General features: G+C 38.3%; 1 protein-coding gene across 1 annotated transcript; it reads left to right on the top strand.

Moving 5' to 3' along the window:
• Window positions 1-6,470: 6,470 nt before the first annotated feature.
• LOC6647167 lies at window positions 6,471-15,209 on the top strand. The gene is made up of 8 exons (XM_047009412.1): window positions 6,471-6,514; window positions 11,540-12,003; window positions 12,062-12,222; window positions 12,334-12,535; window positions 12,915-13,166; window positions 13,226-14,157; window positions 14,226-14,420; window positions 14,501-15,209. Exons 2-8 carry the CDS (start codon window positions 11,561-11,563, stop codon window positions 14,611-14,613), a joined length of 2,298 nt encoding a protein of 765 aa, XP_046865368.1. The 5' UTR covers window positions 6,471-6,514; window positions 11,540-11,560; the 3' UTR covers window positions 14,614-15,209.
• The last annotated feature ends 3,932 nt before the right edge of the window (window positions 15,210-19,141 follow it).

The following is a 19,141-nucleotide window of genomic DNA, read 5'->3' as shown; positions in this document are numbered from 1 at the left end:
TTAAGAACTTATTACTGTAAATCACTTTAATGTTTAAATCGTAAATGCTGTTCAATTGTTGATCGAATAATAAAAACGGCAAGCAAAGTTCAAATTTGTTTCCTGAGCTTGAAGATTTTCACCTGAATGATAAAGGCTTCAAATAATTCGTTAATCCATTTTCCATCTTTTTCTACTCTTCACTTGCTTTGCCAGATAGTAATCGTTTGAGAGGGTCTTGGCATTCAAATGTAGCTACATAAATGTATATATAGGAAATGGAAAGTTGTCATTTAGTTGGCTCATGTAATGCTGATGATAAATCTTCAACATGACTTGGCACAAAACATGCGTTGGGTCATTACATCACATAAGGCAAAAAAAAGGCAAGAAAGAAAAAGAGATCGCATTTGAGAGGGGGAGTGGGGGGGGGAGGGGAGAAAAAGAACTTTAGAACTAATTCGTTGCAAATCTTTCTCAAATATTATGACATCTGTTGCTTGGCATGTTCGCCATAAAAATGCATATTCTGGATCCAATCAAAATAAAGCATTGCAAGAAAAATTTCACGGCACAACAGCAAACATCAACGCTCTGTGAAGATTCTCTGGAAAATCGCCAAGAAAAAGAAAAAAACAAAAAAAAAAAACACACCTGAAGAGGGGAAATAGAGTCAATTAAATAAATCAACGTGCAAAGAGCGGAAAGCACAGCACAAGCACATAGCAAAGTTCTGGTCAATGGCAAGGTTAAGGAAACACACACTCATATGAATGTGGTATGCCGGATGACATGATGATGGTATGTGTGTGTGTGTGTGTGTGTGTTGCATTACATACTTCATTTTTCATCCATTTCGGTTTAACGGCGCATCCAATTCAGCTAATAATTCGTGAGAGTGTAAGAGTGTTCCTCCATCCTCATCCTTATATGCAGCTGTATAAAAATATGATGATGGGTGTAGGTTGTGGGTTGCACACACACACACACACACACACCATTTGGCATCACCTGTTGTTGTCTATCGTGACTAATGAAGCTCACATTTACAGCTAGGGACAACAGAAACAGCAATGGCATTACCCTCAGTGGCAGCAATCTAAACTCTGGTTAATTATTTCAAAGGCCCAAATATAAATTAACCAACTGCAAATGTCATTATAATTTATGGGCTTATGATTTATTTGGCTAACTGTATTTATGTATTTATTTATTATTTTGGCTTGACAAATCCTATTACCAATTCAAATATTGCCACTCGAAATAATTTGTAGTATCCAATAGATAAATTAAGTTAGGAAGTTGCTTAGTTTTTCAAATACCCTTACAAAATTAGCTTACAATCTGCTTTAGAATCTCGAGACTTAAATTTTTTGCCAATTTTTAGAAGAAGTTTGTGTGATTTTTATGAAAAATCGGTTTGAAATTATTTTATTTATTTATTTTATTTTATATTATATTATTATTTTTCCAAGTATTTATGTATTTGATAACATTTTAAAATAGGCTAAATTGAGGTTTAGTTAAGATACATATAACTTTGTTAGTCTGGGTTTCAAATTGGCCAAAATAAAATCTGACAAAAAAGACAGATTAATCAAAAGTTTATGTTAAAAGAATTATAAAAAAACATCTTTTTTTCGAATCGTTTTCTACCAATTTAAATTCACATTAGAAAGTGATCTTTTAATTGGCATTATGACCCCGAAATATAGTTTTTCGGAATGCTAAAGGCTGCGCACTGGCTTAATCCGGCTTAGTCCTGTTCTAAGTAATAATGAACATATCTGGAATCTATATACACTATATTACTCTATGTTTCTGAGGTATAATACAGATAAACATACATATATCAGAGATTAAACTATAAAAAAAAATAGAGTTTTGCAACTTCAATCACATTGCGGAAGCTTTCTGAGTATTTTATTATTCTAATGGTCCTAATGTTTGGTTCCCAGGTAATTGCAATTATATGCATGTCAGAAAGGCATGTGGTTCATCATTAGTTTTCCACTTGCCACAGCAACTGTTTCTAATCACGAAATCTAATTGGCATGCATATGGAAAAGTAATTTTCATTTATCGATGAGTTTTTGGGTAAAAGCAATACACGCACACCTGAATAGAAAGGAAATAATATACATTTCTTTTAATCATAATATACAAAAAAAAAAAAAAAAAAATGAACAAAATATTGATGAACCGTTTGTCTCATAAATCGTTGTGGCGATTGGAGAGTGGGAAGGAGGGGCTCCCCTTCAATTAAGTTGCCGTAAATGCAGTATCAATTTGGCTAAAATGCTTACCAATTTGCCAGCAAATGAGTCTGAGCTGCCGTAATTGATTTCGATAATAAGAATGATTTTCGACAGCCGTTTTGACGCGGCAAACTCTTTGGGTGGCCATTGCCTGATCTAATCCGATCTATTTGGGCGCGTGATAAATGTAGATGAATGATTATGATTATAATTATATTCAATTACATTTACCAATTTGGTTAGACAGCTTCTCTTGGCTCAGCTTGGGCTCATTATGGAAATATGTACAAACCTTTTGGCTGTGGCGCCACAATTTCAAAAGCTATTTGTCTAGGGTATCCCTCTTGGCTAGTCTCATTAGTCTGGCCATTTTTCACACATTGACTTGGTTGCCAGTTGCCCTTAATTGAAAAGAAGCTACTATTTATCAGGTAGTCATAATGACAAGCAATTGAGGAGATGAAGGGGGGATCGAGGTGATCCATCACCCATCATTGCAGGTGGATCAAGATATCCTGACGATTCTGGAAAATAGAAACATTCTAATTAGATGTTTAACAGTCATCGATAGCCGTTGCTTGTGTTGCATGTGCAGCACATCTGCTGAAATTGCATTTGAAAAACTGTGTTGCAACGAGAAATTGCTGCAGTGCTGCTGCGGTTCAATAATAATTGAATTGAATACTTGAATAACAGCCAGTAGAAACCAGTTGAACCATCGACGATGGACTCTAAGGTGCCACTTAAACTATTAGCGCACACGTTCTGATTATAAACATTTGTGTGTGACTCGACTCGAGAAGAAAAGGTTCAGGTTCAGGTTCAATTCGAGGTCCATGGCCAGGCAAAGATAATTATGAAACAAAACCCCTTACTGAGTTACAGTTACAGTGACCAAATTGATGGGTTAACAACTGTCGCCAGGCAATCGTCTCCTTGGGCACCTATACTATATTTCAATTAGAGACAGGTTTTAACTATATACCTACATATTCCCATCCTATATCTACAGTATATGTTTGTTATTTTTATGTTTGTGCTGAAAGAATAATTGAAAATGCATACAAATTTCTCCTTATTCATTTTTATAGCTGCTTGGAGTCAGCTAGGCAACGGATCGTATTCGTATTGGTGGTAACGCCCCTTCCGTGTCGTCTGGCCATATCCGATTAATAAAGTCAATTTGTTTAAAGGTACTAACAAAAGGTGGGAAATCACACACATGGTGCAAGAGCATTGTTAACCAGCTCTGGTTAACCGGTTGTTTGGTCCCCTCACAGAAAGATGAAGCTAGGAAGATGCCTGCCTAAATGATCTCCATAAATCATTGCATTTGTGTAAATTTCAACTCAAAAACCAACTCAAAGAGGAAGGAAGGCCTGCCCAGAGACATAGAGACACAGGGCACCAGGGCATCAACTGGCAATTCCTTAAACAATCTTCTCTAGTGAGAACCCAATGACTCTGTGTTAGTGTGTGTAGGCGACACTTATTTTTGGATCTGAATACCATGGCCATCTAACATCACCTGCTCTCAGATGCTAATTTCCCTAGCACCAGCAACAGTAGCTTCAACTCCAGCTGATTGGACATTCTTTGGGTCTTCTTAATTAGAACCTTTTGCACGAACCAGGAAGACATCAAATAACATTGGAATTTCTTTTTTTTTTTCTTTCTTTTTTGTTTTTGTATCCATCCTTCTCATTCGCTCGCGTTGTGTTAGTTACTGGGCAGACGTCTAATTATGTGTGCACAATGTACGAGTTAAATAATTAGTTTGCCGTAACCGTCAATAATTTCGATTTTCATCTGGTTTGCAGACGTCTTTGGTTTCTCTCTCTCTCTCTTTCTGTCTCTCGTGGATCGTGGCCAACCACAACAACAACAAAAATGCAAATGTTAATGGCCAAGAATGTTAAGAATCATAATGGCAAAACGCGAAAAGATAACTGTAACTGACGGCCAGCCAGTGGGTTTCGGCTTTTGGTTTTTAGTTTGAATTCTAGAGTTGATTTCAACTGCTGCCGCCTCCCGTCAGCACCCACTTGAGCATGGCAGAGCAGAGCAGAGCAGAGCAGACATTACCGCCTGTATGTGTTGGCTTCTTTCTATTGAACAACTTCTCCACCCAAATGAAGCCTGCTTAGAGATTCACTTTTTGTTTTCTACAAGTTCTTTTCGCGCAGGCGCCAAGTGTTCCATGAATTTCCTTTGCCCATTGGCTGCTAACGGATTATGCGCAGAGATTAGTAATAGTTGCTATAGCCATCCTATACAAATAGATATCTCCCATTCTCTCTCCCTCTGCCTCTCGCTCCATCTCTCTTTGGAGTTTTTTTGTATTGTATAAAATTTTATGTTTCTGTTACACCTAAAGCGAATCTACAACTATTTGGATGGTTGGACATTTGGGACGGCATTCATTACAAGAAGTGGCAAAACTTTTTGGTTGCGAATGTGGAACTGCTATGTATTTTGCAGCTGCTAACGGAATAGATAGAATAAAATTAAATATACCTCCGGCATTCATACATACATATATACAATAAGTATATGTATGCTATTTGTGTTTTCGCAACAAGAAAAACCTCAAATAAACCGAATAAATAGAAAAAAGAATATCACACCAGGCCAATCGGGATGGACAACAATTAGTTGTCCAAACAAGACACGATTCGTTTGTTAACGAAAAATAAACTCATAAACTGATTTGCATTCGCTTGACCCATAAATTTGGAAATCAAACACCGTTTTGATGAAACATTCTACCCATGGCAGGGCTTCTATATTTTTTTGGCTTTTTGCTTGAATAATTTTTGGCACAAAACGATGCCAGTTAGCCGTTGTCATTGCCAAACAATAACAAAAATCAGAACAAACAGACGAAAATTTCTTTCATCATGCCGCAGCAATGACCACAAAATACCCTATAAAAGGTTAAAAAGGTTTCATTTCAAAACTTTGACCATATTTTGAAAAACTTTATATAAATTTTATGTAAGTGAATGATTTTACCAAAAAATAAGGTCCAGAAGGGTACTAAGCCAGAAATTAAGTTACTTAGTTACTCTTTAATAACTGCTATTAATAAGCAGCTCAATTTATGTTGTCTTGTGTTTGAATAATCAGAATATACCCCTAACAATCTCAACAAAAGGGTGTAGAGCAAAAAGCTCTGAATAAATTATGGGCTATTTGGCACTTTTTTATTTTTTGGCAACAAAAGAGTTGAAGAATTGAGATGGTCAAAATGATACGTTTACTTAGCCGTTAAGTGTTATCCCCAAAATGGTAAAAATAGTTACCTTTTGCATAAATCACGCCTTTTTCGGTTAGATTTGATCAAAGTAGATGGACAATGACTTGACTTTTATGTGGGTTAGTTAGCATTTTCCAAATATATATTTATATATATATGTGTTTAATATTTGGGCTTAGTTAATAAACAGCTTGCGGTGCGTACTGTAAATCGGATTAGGCAGTAAAAATGGTTTCATACGAGTGAAAGTGAAATGCAAGTATTGTACATTAAATGCTTAGCGACAGTTATAATATTTACGACTTGAAAACTTTAACATTCCCATGGCCCATTATCATGGGCGATACAGGTGGAGCGCAGAGGCGGAGCTGTACATAAACGAATGAATTATGTATGCTGATGATGTTGTTGTTAACAGAGAAAGAGCGAGTGAAAGAGAGTGGGAGAGTGGGAGAATGGTAGAGAGAACAGGTGCAGTGACCGCACATAATTCTCTCAACTCTCTCTCTCTGTCTTGCAACTCCAACAAGTTCGTTGTTGGGTTGTGTGTAGAGTTTTTTGTATGTAAACATTTAGCCATGCTTATAATTTCTTTTCAATTAGGATGCCGCAGACTTAAAGCATCAAATGCTCTCCAACTTTCTCTCTTTCTCCAAGTTGTCTCTCTCTCACCCTGTGTGCGTGTGTGTCTGTGTGGCTGTCGCTCTGTATCTCATTCTTTTGTACGCAATTAATGGAATGAGGTACGAACCATCGTGATGTTGATGTTGACTCCATCTCTATATATGTGAACGATGATCATTTTCTTCTGCCGACTCCTCAACTTCTTACAGGTTGTATGCCTCAGCTTTGAAAGCAGCACCACCAGCACCAGCGGCAGCAGCAGCAGCAGCAACGCGTCTGCAGAACTTCTTTATCTAATTTTTATAACAAGTCACTTGGTTGCGGTAAAGACTTTAGTTCTGCGTCAACCATTGAATGGTTAACTTCGGTTCCTTCTTTTCGTGTTTGTGTTTTTGTAAGTGTTACTAAGTTAGTTTTATGTGCATTACTTAAAATATATTTCCCAAAAAAAGACTAAGAAACTTTTTATTGAATTTTTCATAATTCTTAGTAAATAGGTAAGTGTGTGAGTGATTGTGCTCGTGTGTGTAGGTAATCCAGGAGTTTAAATTCATAAACTTAGTAATAGAACTTGTCATCGAATCGCACTATGCAGGTGGTGAAACATCAAATTCGTTTTCCAAGTCTTTTGTTAATTTTATACATATGAACGCAAGTTCGTTGCCTAAGTCTTTTGTTGTAAAATGAACCGCTATCGCAAACAAACGACGACAGCTGAAAAAAAAACTTTTATACTAACTGAAGAATAACTAAGAAAAATCACTGGAAAAAATGTTAACCGGTTTGTTCGAACACACTAGCGACAAGGCGACGGACAAGTATTGCTATATATATGTATATATATATATGAGTAAGAAAAAACATACCAAGAACAACAACAAAAACAAGAGGAATATTCTAAAAAAGAACTGTAAGACTACTAGCAACAGGGAGATGGAAAATAACAACAACAACAAAAAAAAGGAACAAAAAAGTAGCAGTTTGCCGCAACTGCAACCGCAACAACAACAACAACAACTGGTGTAGGAACGCACTCTAAAAGCAAGGAACTGTGAAAGACATAAGACATGCAAAGCAAAGCAAAGCAAAAGAAAACCAAAGCAAAGCAAAGCAAAGCGCTATGATCTTAAACTACAAGTCAACAGCTTCCGTCAAAACATTAGTGAACATTAGGGCGTCGCTATAGAACAGACTGATGGCCAGACTATTTGCTTGACTGGCTGGACTCGGACATAGACCTACAGTGGGCTGTCACGAAACGTAGACGACGGCGACGGCGACGACGACGACGATCCGGCGATGGCGGCAACTCCACGGTCCAATGGTTGGCAAAAAAAAAAAAAAAAAAAGTACTAGTAAATAGTTACAATGTTAAAGATAATGAAAAAGCGCAAAAGCAAAAAACTATACTCCTATTCACATACCCACTCACACACGCACACTCACACACACACATGGAACTGGCAACATAATAACCGCAGTTATTATTATTATTATTATTGGATGGCTTTTGTTGGCAGCCTAATGTCAGCTTAAGTATCTCAATGCTCTTCTTTTCTGTTTTCAACTAGCACGAAAAAAAACTATTAACTTCTTTGTAAGTAGTTCTAATTGAGGTACATAAAGATAGATAAGAAGATCGAGCGCATGTCTGAATGAGATCAGAGACGAGAGTAACTCGGCACTTGCACTTTCCACTATTCGAAAAGAATAGATATTTTTTATATATGTTTTTGAAATGGGTCAGCCAAACCCAAACCGAAAGAAACAAGTTTTGTTTTTTTTTTTTGCTTTTTGGCCACACATTTCCTTTGCCGAAAGAAAATAAAAACACAACAGAATTTCGACTATAAATTAACTTTATAATTAACCGCTAAACACTTGAGGCTAAACAACAGCTAGATAAATGTGTCGTTGTATCTAAGAAGCGGCATCTATTTGGCCAGCCACTTGGACTGTGGACTGGGGGGTTCTTAAGTTTTTGGCTCATTGACTTTTAACTATTTTCATGGCTGATAAGATGGAGGAGGCAGACCCAAAAGCAATTTACGTGTATAGAAATCCAAATACCATATCAGGCCACACAAACATTACGCGGGTTGGCTCACTTTTTGGTGGCTCTCAATGCCGATGCCGATACCGATGCCGATGTGGATAAACAAAAGCAATTCAGGCAAACAGCTAGCCACGCAGCATTCAGAATGGTGAAAGTTTTCTTTTTTGGATATTTATTTCGTATATTATTGACTTTTTCTTCTGTTGTGGACTTTTCAATGACATCATGCGTACATACATATGAGTCTTAAGTATGGGTTTGGTTCTGTTTGATCTACTGGAGGTAGGTGTAAGGGGAGGGGCGGAGGGAGGAGATTTTGCCGTTAAGCGCTTTAACTACATTTGGAGCTATCTGAACTTGTTGATCTTTACTCTGCACTCTAATTTCGATTTCGCCATAAATTTTTGGCCAATTCCAAATGTGAGCGGCCCAGATTGAAAATTAGAAAATGATTTTTTTTTTTGAAAGTGCTAATTAGTTATCAAGTGTTAATTTCTTTTACATTTCCAAATGCCTTCAAATATGATGGAAGGGAAGCACGTCGAGCAGAACATATAATATTCTTTTTTGCGGTAAACTTTTATTTAATGAATTCACCGCAAATGTGGGTTATAACTGTGACACAGTCACACACACACACTCTCACACACACACGGAAGTTTGTTTTGTGGGCCAATTTCTTTGAATCATTTTACTTTTATTCGTATGCAAATCGGATTTAATTTAGCTGTCATCTCTTTATGTAAATCACATGTTGTTCTTGGCCAGTCACCAAAACCGAAAAACAACAAATAAATCTCAACACATTGAGTAGAGAATTTCACTCAAATTCGTCAATGAAGAAGACAGCGACGAGAAGCAATCAAATGTTAATTAGTAAGAGCTGGCATAAAAAAACCAAAGAGATATGATGATGATGATATTGATGATGATAATGGTGATGAAAAATTCAATTTCAACCACACACACACACACACAAAGACACACACACACTTGGCTTGCTTACCGCAAAGATCTTGGATAGTCGGATCGGTTCGGTTCGGATCAGATCAATGGCATACTTAGTCGAATGCTATTGATGCCCTCTCCTGTGTATGCTTCATGGTGTTCATATCCATACCCCATACCGGTTGTAAGTCGCCGCGGGTATTATATGCAACATATACAGCCTATATGTCTGCAACAACAACAACAACAACAACAGCAATAGCATCCACACATTGCTGACGATAATCATTGACCCAATTCTTGTGTAGCTTTCTACAGTTTTCTGTGTCTGTAAAAATAGATGGCCATGGCCTCATTAGAACTGCAGTCTGTTGTGTCCATCTGCAAATGTGCCCAAGTGCTATCTAAGTATGCACTCTGCCCGCATGAAGATGAAGGAGATGAACTAAGAGACAATCAATTAATTTCATAAGGAATGCATCGATGGTCAAATGTCATTAGGAAGGGGCGAAAAAAAAAAATAGAAAGCGTTGCCGACTTTATTTTTTTTTTGATATATGTGCCCACACTTAGTCATCCCATCTAAAAAGTTAATAAGCGTATCTACACATTTAGTTTGGTGTGTGCCGATGACCCAAGCATGTTCATCCGCATCCGAATTACCGTTGCTCGGCTTTGTTGTCAATAAATTTAACTGCCAACGCAGATTAGAGTACATTATGGCCATCCCGAAGCACACACACACACACACACACCAAATATACTGTTAGAATATCAAACAAGTTCTACAGCCAAGTGAGTTATATTTTTAGAATAAATACTCTTAGTTAATAGGCAGTGACCAGCCGTTGCGCTTCAGGTCCTCAGCTAATTAGAAATATGTTTGTACGTCAAAGTAGCCAACTGAGCAAAAAGAACATAGAACCAAGAGAGAAGAAGAAATCCGACTTATAAATGGTTTTAACATGCTTAATAAACACAACTTAATAAGCAGTCAAACTAACAATTAACTCAGGTAGATTCTCAGGTAAACTCTTTAGACTCCCGGTACAACATTTTCACTTTTTAATACGTAATAGTAGTAGGAAAAAAAAAAGAACTCAGCTAATACCCTTAGAAATTTCTTGTTAAGTGGTAAGTCATTTATTTTAAAATGTGGAAAATGTTTTTCCTTTTTAACTAACGAACTCAAAAGGCAAATAATTACATTTCATTTAGATCTCAAGAAGTAAGATCAAATAATATATCAAAGAATTATTCAGATATATTTTATATTGACCCAGATCCAACCTCACTTGATGTATGATCAATCATTACATTTCAATGCTTATCATTTGAATAAAGGCATAGTTTCTTGTTTCTATTGTTATCTTTTTAATAATATGTATGAAATAAGATATTCTTTACAAAAAAATTTCTATAGTTTCACATTTTTTCACTTGTTATTTGGGGCCGTGATTCATTTGGGGGAGATGGGAATCACCTGCGTCTTAATTGGGCGTTAGACTTTTTATTAGAAACTACCTACAATAATTTGGTGGACTGATCACACACTTTCTGTCTATAATTAAGTCGTCACACTTTCTAAGTAACTTTTGGGTATTGAATAAAATGTTACAACATCCAGAAAAAAAAAGTATATATATGCAAGTACGTAAAAAATCATTTAACTTTGGAGATACATAGATAGAGAAACGAAAAGAGAGAGAGAGATAGAAAGAGATTGCATATTGTATATCTCAAATTTGAGAGTTCATGACCTTTTCAAGCACAACCATCAAGCATAAACGATGCCCATTAACTTGGCAGCCAGCGAACCAGAACAAAGCCCATGCCCCAGTCCATCTTTACCTTTACCCATGTCCATGCCCATGCCCATGCCCAACCCCATGCCCATTGGAGGCCCAGAGCTAGAGTAAGGCTGCTCCCCCCCTCTGGAACAATTGGCAGAATAGAGCACTCTAGTGGTGTATAGTGCACGAGGTCATCGACGTGAGCTGCTGATATGAACTTTGTAGTCCGATTCTCAAGTCCATGGCAATTCGCTTGGCCACAGCCCAAAAACTGTCTAACCGGTGATCATTCTGCCTTTCTGTTGGGATTTCATAATATGCGTTACGCCTCTTGGCAAACAAATTAATTTGCCCAAAGATTGAGACAGTATGAGCCGTGACTGACATCAGAATATGAAGCGTTTTATAAATAAGTGTTATGGTTTCCTCTTGTTGCCAATTTGTCGAAATCGTTATGACTTTCACGAAAGGGGACTCTGAGCAAAGAGAGTGGCTAGGAGTTATCCTAGGATAATAAAGTAATTTTCATGCATTAATGTAATTCGTTTGTTGATTTAGTTTTTAGTTTTGATTTAATAATAGACTCCAATTCCCAACCATTTGGTTCTTGTGGCATTTACAGCTCCCAGTGGTATTGTAGAAAATGGCACAGAGCAACAATTTGTGGCGACACTTGGTCCTGGCCCTTGTGTTGTACAGCATTGCAACAGCAGCTCAGGGACACGAACATCCGCGTGTGCGCAGAGTGGCAGCAAATGCAACATCAGCAACTGTGGCACCCAACTCTGAAGAGCAACAGACTGAAACGCCACTAGCCACAGACGCAACGCCTCTTGAAGAAACCACTCTGTTGCCACAGCAAGAGGCACAGACGCAGCCCGAGACCAAAACTAAGGTCGGGGCAACTGACATTGATCCTGTTGTTACGGTTGAGAACCGTAATTCAGCTTTTGATCTATCGGCCGCCTCAGAAATCGAATCAAAGGAAGGCAATGTCTCGTCTGGCTCCGAGGAGGAGGGCATCTATTATGACAATGCTCCCATCGATTGTAGTCCCGAAATGGTTGGCTTTGAGATTGTTACTGGGTAAGTTCAATTGGATCTCTAAATGTGTGTGTGTGATCCTCATTATCTACATATCTAGATACGTATTCTCGGCACCTGGAAAACTGATGGACTCACTGCCAGGCACCCTAATGTTGACCGATTGTCTAGCCACGTGCCAGAAGAACAAAACTTGCCAGTCCGTTAACTATGAGACGGGACTCTGTGTGCTATTCTCAGCCCATGCCGACCAGTTGCCAGGTCAGTTCAGACAGAGAGACAGACTGAGACGCCAAAGATTCATTTAACAAATTAAGCCATTTTAATTAATTGCAATTATGCTTTGGTCTCTGGTTCATGGTTCTTCCACAGGAGCTCTGACCAAGTCACAATTTCCCGTGTTCACAATTTATGCGCAAAAATCGTGTCTGTCGGTGAAGCCTTGCTCTCGCGCCTGGTATGTGGATCGTGTACAAAACTATAAGCTGAAGACGGAAGTTAAGCGCACCGTGTCGGTGTCTTCACGGCGTGAGTGCTTTGAACTTTGCCTAAGCGAAACTGAGTTCACATGCAGGTAAGTCAGCCAATTCCACTAACTCTAACCAACTCCAACCAACTGACAACGAACGACAGCAAAAAAGGAGTTACTAACTAATAATAATAAAGTATCTAGCATAGTTCATTCGATTGCACAACCACCCACAAATTGCTGCACTTGTAGGTCAATCAGAAGCAGTTAATCAACGCACAGTCATTTATAGTTGTTGTTGTTGTTTAACCCGTTATCCAAACGATACGGCCAAGTCGCCCAAGTTGGGCTGAACTTTCGAAAGTATTGTGAACTAACAAGAAATTAATATTATTAATTTTGTAAAGAGATGTTCGATAGATTACCACAGATAGAAGCTAAATGTCGTTGAACTCTATCGAGCGTTTTGTGTTTTGTTTTGTAGATCGGCCAATTATGAACGAGTTAGCGGATCCTGTGAACTAAGCGAAATGGATCGTCTGACTCTGGCAGGTACCAATGCTTTCCAGACCATGGATGGCAGCGATTACCTTGAGAACCATTGCATCGAGGAGCCCAATAAATTGTGTGAATTCAAACGCCTGCCCGGTCGCATCTTGAAGACTGTAGACTCTGTGTATCAGGAGGTCAGCAGCGTAGACGAATGCCGGGAATTGTGTCTCAACTCGCCATACAGGTGAGGATTGACCCCTTTTCTTTCGTTAGCCTTTACATTATGAGTGAATTATTCTACAGGTGCCACTCGTACGATTACAATGATACGGGCGATATGGTCTGTCGTCTCTCACATCACAGTCGTGCCACATTGACCGATGTGCAGGATCCTTTCCTTGAGGTGCCCGAGGCCTCAACCTATGAGTTGTCCTCGTGTTATAATGTGACCATTGAGTGTGGTGGCGGTGATATGTTGGCCCGCATACGTACCTCGAAACTTTTCAATGGCAAGGTTTATGCCAAGGGTGCTCCCAAATCCTGTGCTGTGGATGTGAAGAGTGCCCTGGACTTTGAGTTGCGGATGAGCTATCACGATCTGGAGTGCAATGTGCGCCAGAGCAGTGCCGGACGCTATGTCAATGATATTATCATTCAGCATCATGATATGATAGTCACCTCTTCGGATTTGGGTCTGGCCTTGGCCTGTCAATACGATCTGACCAACAAGTCGGTGACCAATGGCGTGGACTTGGATGTGCGCGGTGACATCACGCCTGCACTGTCAGAAGAAGTAATTGTCGACTCGCCCAATGTCATTATGCGCATCACTTCTCGGGATGGCAGCGATATGATGCGCTCTGCCGAGGTCGGTGATCCTTTGGCCCTGAAATTCGAAATTGTCGATGAGCAGAGTCCCTATGAGATTTTCATACGCGAACTTGTGGCCATGGATGGTGTGGATAATTCGGAAATCACTTTGATTGACTCAAATGGCTGTCCCACCGATCACTTCATCATGGGTCCCGTCTACAAGGGCTCGGTGTCGGGTAAAGTGTTGCTCTCCAATTTCGATGCATTCAAGTTCCCCTCGAGCGAGGTGGTGCAATTCCGTGCCCTGGTAACACCTTGTATGCCCAGCTGCGAGCCCGTTCAATGTGACCAGGAAGATACAAGCGGTGAATTCCGTTCCTTGTTGTCCTACGGACGCAGACGTCGTTCCATTAACGAAACAGGTAAGCCCACTCATTACCCATAACACAAAATATAAACAAACTAAATCTCCTCTTTGTCTATTCTTAAGCTATTCGCACACGCCGAGCTGTGGAAATGCCATCGAAAACATCTCCTGGCGATATGTTGCTAGTGCAATCCATTCAGATTACCGATAAATTCGGTTTCGAACAACAAAAACAACAGAGCCGGCAGAATTATGAGGCTAATGAAACGACATTTATTACCGGGGAGGGGGCCCATGGTTTCTGTGTGAATGCCATTGGTGAGTAGCAGTAGCAACTGGAAGGGTGAAAGCTTTCGACCAATTGATTTAACTAAAACCATTATCGGTGTCTCTTGCAGGTCTAATTACAGCCGCCACGATTTTCTTGCTCACCCAGTTGGCCGTTATTGCCATTTGGACATATTGCTACCAACGCCGCCAGAAACTACAATCTTACCAGCATTCATACTAAAATAGAAAATAGAAGAGCGAAATTAGAACAGTTTAACAATTCTCTCCTCCGTAAGATTAGCAAGACAAGCTTTGGAATCTTCGAAAGGTGCAATTAACCATTACGCAATATAAGTGCTTTCCCACTCCCCCACTCACTACCCCCCTTTTCCGCATCCATCGCCCTGACATTTCAATCGTTATTTGTCTTATCTAGTCAGTGCACGATTTTATAGAGAAAGAATAATGGAAATTTCGACTGACGATGGATGGCAGCCATTGCGTAATGGGAATGTCTTTTAATGTATTAAGTTTATTTTTTGTATTTGGCATTCCATGTCCTTACTTATAAAAGCAGTTTGACATCCACAATATGTGTGTGTGTATTGAACTACTTTTGTGACTTTGGACTAATGGAATTGTTGTTAGTTTGTAGACAAAAAAACATAATAAGATGAAAGAGATGATCGATGAATTGCATAAGATTACATTATTATATTTATTTATTGGAATTTATTATATTCCCCCTATGATATCTGCCTGCTTATGCCTCATTAAGAGAGGTTGATTCTTGAATAACACACTAGTTTAGTATATTTCTAACATAAACTAGATTAAATCTGCTAAATTATTTATTGTAATTTCATTGCATTAATTAAATAAAAAACATATTTATACATAAACTATTAATTTTTGATATATTTTAATGATTTTAATGGACGATTCTTCGATTCTTTGTTCGCTGTCCTTGGAATCGATAACTTGATGATAGTAAAGGACACTTAATTTCTTAATTTTGGCAAAAGAATAGACTAGTTAAATGTTATCAAAGAGAAAACCATCAAGAGCTAAACTTAAATACTTTCAATCCAAGCCAAGAAAAGTAAGTAATAGAACAATCTTTCCCCTTTCAAGCAAGGCATGAAGATAATGGTTAATCCACGAGAATTTGAAATATGTGATCTCTACTAGATCTACGACTTTTCAAAGCGTTGCTAACAAAATGTTGATTGGTATATAATAAATCTAAAGAATTTTATGCTTTTATTATGCATTGCATGCAATCGCACAACTGTGCAAATTGATATATGTATATATACAGACGTAAAGGATAAAATCAGTTTTATTTATTGCTTGCAGTTTCCTGGATTTTGTGGCTTTGGCTTAATGATCCCACAAAAAACATTCAGTGCAATTGCATTTTATGCTCCGGATTGTGTATATTGAACCAAGAAACAGAAAGCTGTTAAATCAGATCGATTAGATAGAGCCTCACATGCAAGACACTACAACAACAACTATGAATACACACACTGGTATATTGGTTCAATTTCTCTACTTTGATCAATTTTTGGCACGAAAGAATCGACAAGACGTGCCAATTATTTGGTATCCTGATGAAGTTTTTGCCGCGTTGCCTATTGCTGTTGTTGTTGTTGTTGTTGATGATGGCGCATTTAATCGATGCGGAGGATCTCTAATTGGGCATAGCATAAAAACGATGGCACCATCACCAAACAAATCTAATGTAAATTTATGTTTATCGCTTTGCATGCTTGCTTTAATTAAAACTCAAACTAAAAGTCTCTTCAGCTCTCTTCAGCAGCAACAACAACAGCAACTAAAACAACAACGGGGCGATTCAACATCAAGTACTGCTGCATTCTTGAGGTGTGTGTTTTGTCGTTTTAGCCGTTTTGTGTGTGTGCTGGCTACGTAAATTAATTGAGATGAATTCACTTAACTAGGCGAGGGAGCGGGCAGCTAGAGATTGGGTAGTCAAGCAGTCAGCCAGGCAGGAGCAGAAAGTCAGTAGTAGTAGTAGTAGTACTTTCTCGCATGGTCCGTTCCTTTAGCAGATAAAGATACAAATCTGCACGAAGCAGTTTCCTGCCTGCCTGCCTGTTGGGCGCTGAGGGTGCATTTATTTGCATGATGCACACCAGCGGTTGCACCGAACGACACTTGTGTGTACACACACACAGCATAGATACCTGCTGATGCTGAGATGTTGCATCCACGGACAGGTGCGCAACCATAATGAAGATGGCGCATTGCTGGAAAATGAAAATGGACACGATACGTGGACCTCCCTACCCACATCTTAAAAAGTGAATCGTTTGCACTGTCGGTGACAGTGACGACCCAACGACGACTACGACGACGACGACGACGAGGACAACGATGACGATGATGATGGTGATGATGGTGCTATAGCGGAGTGTTTCCAAGCCCTGGTTGTGGCGTGTTTTTTCGGCTGACGGTAACTTAAGTGAGTGTCCGCGTTCCAGGAAACTGTTGAGTTGCCATTTACAGTTGGCCGCTTCGTGTCTAGCTGTTGTTTTAAATACATCTGTGTACCAAGGTGTTGTAATGCAATTATTTGGCTATGCGGCATCCACGCTTAGTAGTTTCCCCTCCCCCCCTCTTTCGCCGCCCCCATACATTCCCACCCATTCCCATTCGACGACGTCTCTCTCTCACACAGACTCCAAGGTACGTGCGTATTTTGCATAATGAACCCTTACCCACAAATGGCGCCACGAGGATGAGGATGAGACCTTGCCTTGCGGGAACTTAAATTGAAATCACCACAAATAACTCGTAGGTGTTGGCCAGAGACAGAATAGAAAAGAAATAAATTGCTCATTTTAGTCAGCCGAAGAATCTAATACTTGGAAATATAATTATGTTGGTATGCCGCATCTCCTCCAAGTGGTCATTGGAGGAATACTTTGTCGTTGCATTTCTCCCAGGAGACTGAATGCAAGTCGCTTAAGAATCTATGAGAAAGTTTAGTTGGACTTTGCTATTGTAATGAAACTGGCAAGTAGAGGGCCCTTTGCATTTCACTTGCCATTAACCCAGAAAAAAAAGAAATTACCCAGGCCTATGAATCAAGTTCCGAACGCCTAACAATAATAAATCAGCCAAAAGCCATTAACCTGTTAAATAATTACCAATTTCAAGACATTTAGCGCAATTCCAAAAAAATAACTTTGAACTCTAATGAAATGAGATTAAAAGTTAAGGCCCAAAAAAACCAACTTCTAATGTGAGCATGAAACCTAACATCAATAATCTAGAACTGGCAATCTAAAGTTTGTTTTATGCTGAATAGAAAAGAATATCCCAAGTATTCTTATTCGTGTTCTGGTAGCAGCAGCAAAAGGGCCAGAGAAAACAGTAGCACAACATTATTGAATAGATTGTAAAAATCTATCGTGCTAACTGAAAAAAGAAAAGAAATATAACAAAACCCTCTCGATGGATGAAAGAACCACAGGAACCACCATCATCAGGCTATTTCTTTTGTGCAGCTGCTGTTTTATCAGCATCATTATAATGGCATTTCTGAGTAAACGAAGCCGCAGCATTACTGAAGTCATTCCTGTGTTTAAATCCATTAAAGTGTTTGTCATCAGTTTACAGACCTACAGACCAGACACTGAGAGTTATTTTTTGTTTTTGTTCTTTTCATTTGTTGCGAAGCTCTTGAACGGCAGCATCTTCAGGCCAAGAGACGATCTGTTAATTCTGGCACGCACAGAGCCAGAGCACTTCTCATGTATGTACGTACGTATGTACCTTAGACGTTTAATTGGCTCAACTATGTCTACATACTACACATGGTTAAAACAAAAAATAATAATAACAACGGCAGCAGCAGCAGCAGAAAAAATCTAAGAATCTTAATCACTTTTATTTGGCTTTTACTTTTTAATGATGAAAGGAAAACCACATATTAGTAGCTGCCAATTTTGATTTTTAGCAATTTCATTGCTCCATCTTCTGACTCAGCAATTTAAAGGCAACCAAAAAGCATCCCGAAAAAGCTTTTAAGAATTTGTTATACTCTTTGCAGATTTATAGAACTAGACACAATCAAGTAAAGAATTTGGCATCTTTTAAAGAAATTCTTTGGCATATATAAAACTTTGACTAAATTCTTAAAAGACAGGCATATTAACCTACTTTAGTTGGACATTCGATGTGGCTATTCAAGCAGATCAAATAAATCTATTTCTATTTCAATTGCCTGACAAAATCGTGACACTCTGCTAAAACAAGAGTATTAATGACTTGATTCTTCTTCAGTTAACCGATTGAGATATAAATTCAATTAGTTATGTCCCATCATCAAGTAAGAGGATAATGAACACTTGTTTTTGGGTTCTTTTGTTCTTGTTTGTGTATTCAATTTTAAAAATTTTTTGTGTTGTTTAATGTTAGTTTATGTACATACCATCGATACATACATACATACACATACATATATATATATATAAAAGTATGTACACACATCAAGGAAAAGTATTAGATAAGTATATAAAGTATAAGTATATGCAGCATGTACATTGTACAACAACAATAATATTCATAAATTATTTACAGGGTTTTTTTTAATATTATAATTTGTGTATATAATTATGGCAAAATGACACAAGAAGGAAACTCAATTGTTAGTTAATGCAATTACGTTTCTCTCATAATTAATTAATTAATTAATTGTGATGTAGTTTAATTTTAATTTGACTTTTTACGTTTTT

This window comes from Drosophila willistoni, chromosome 3R (genome assembly GCF_018902025.1).
Source record: "Drosophila willistoni isolate 14030-0811.24 chromosome 3R, UCI_dwil_1.1, whole genome shotgun sequence".
In the NCBI taxonomy this organism is placed as follows: Eukaryota; Metazoa; Arthropoda; class Insecta; order Diptera; family Drosophilidae; genus Drosophila; species Drosophila willistoni.
The sequence above is the reverse complement of the archived record's forward strand: the minus strand, read 5'-3'. Positions and strand labels throughout refer to the sequence as shown.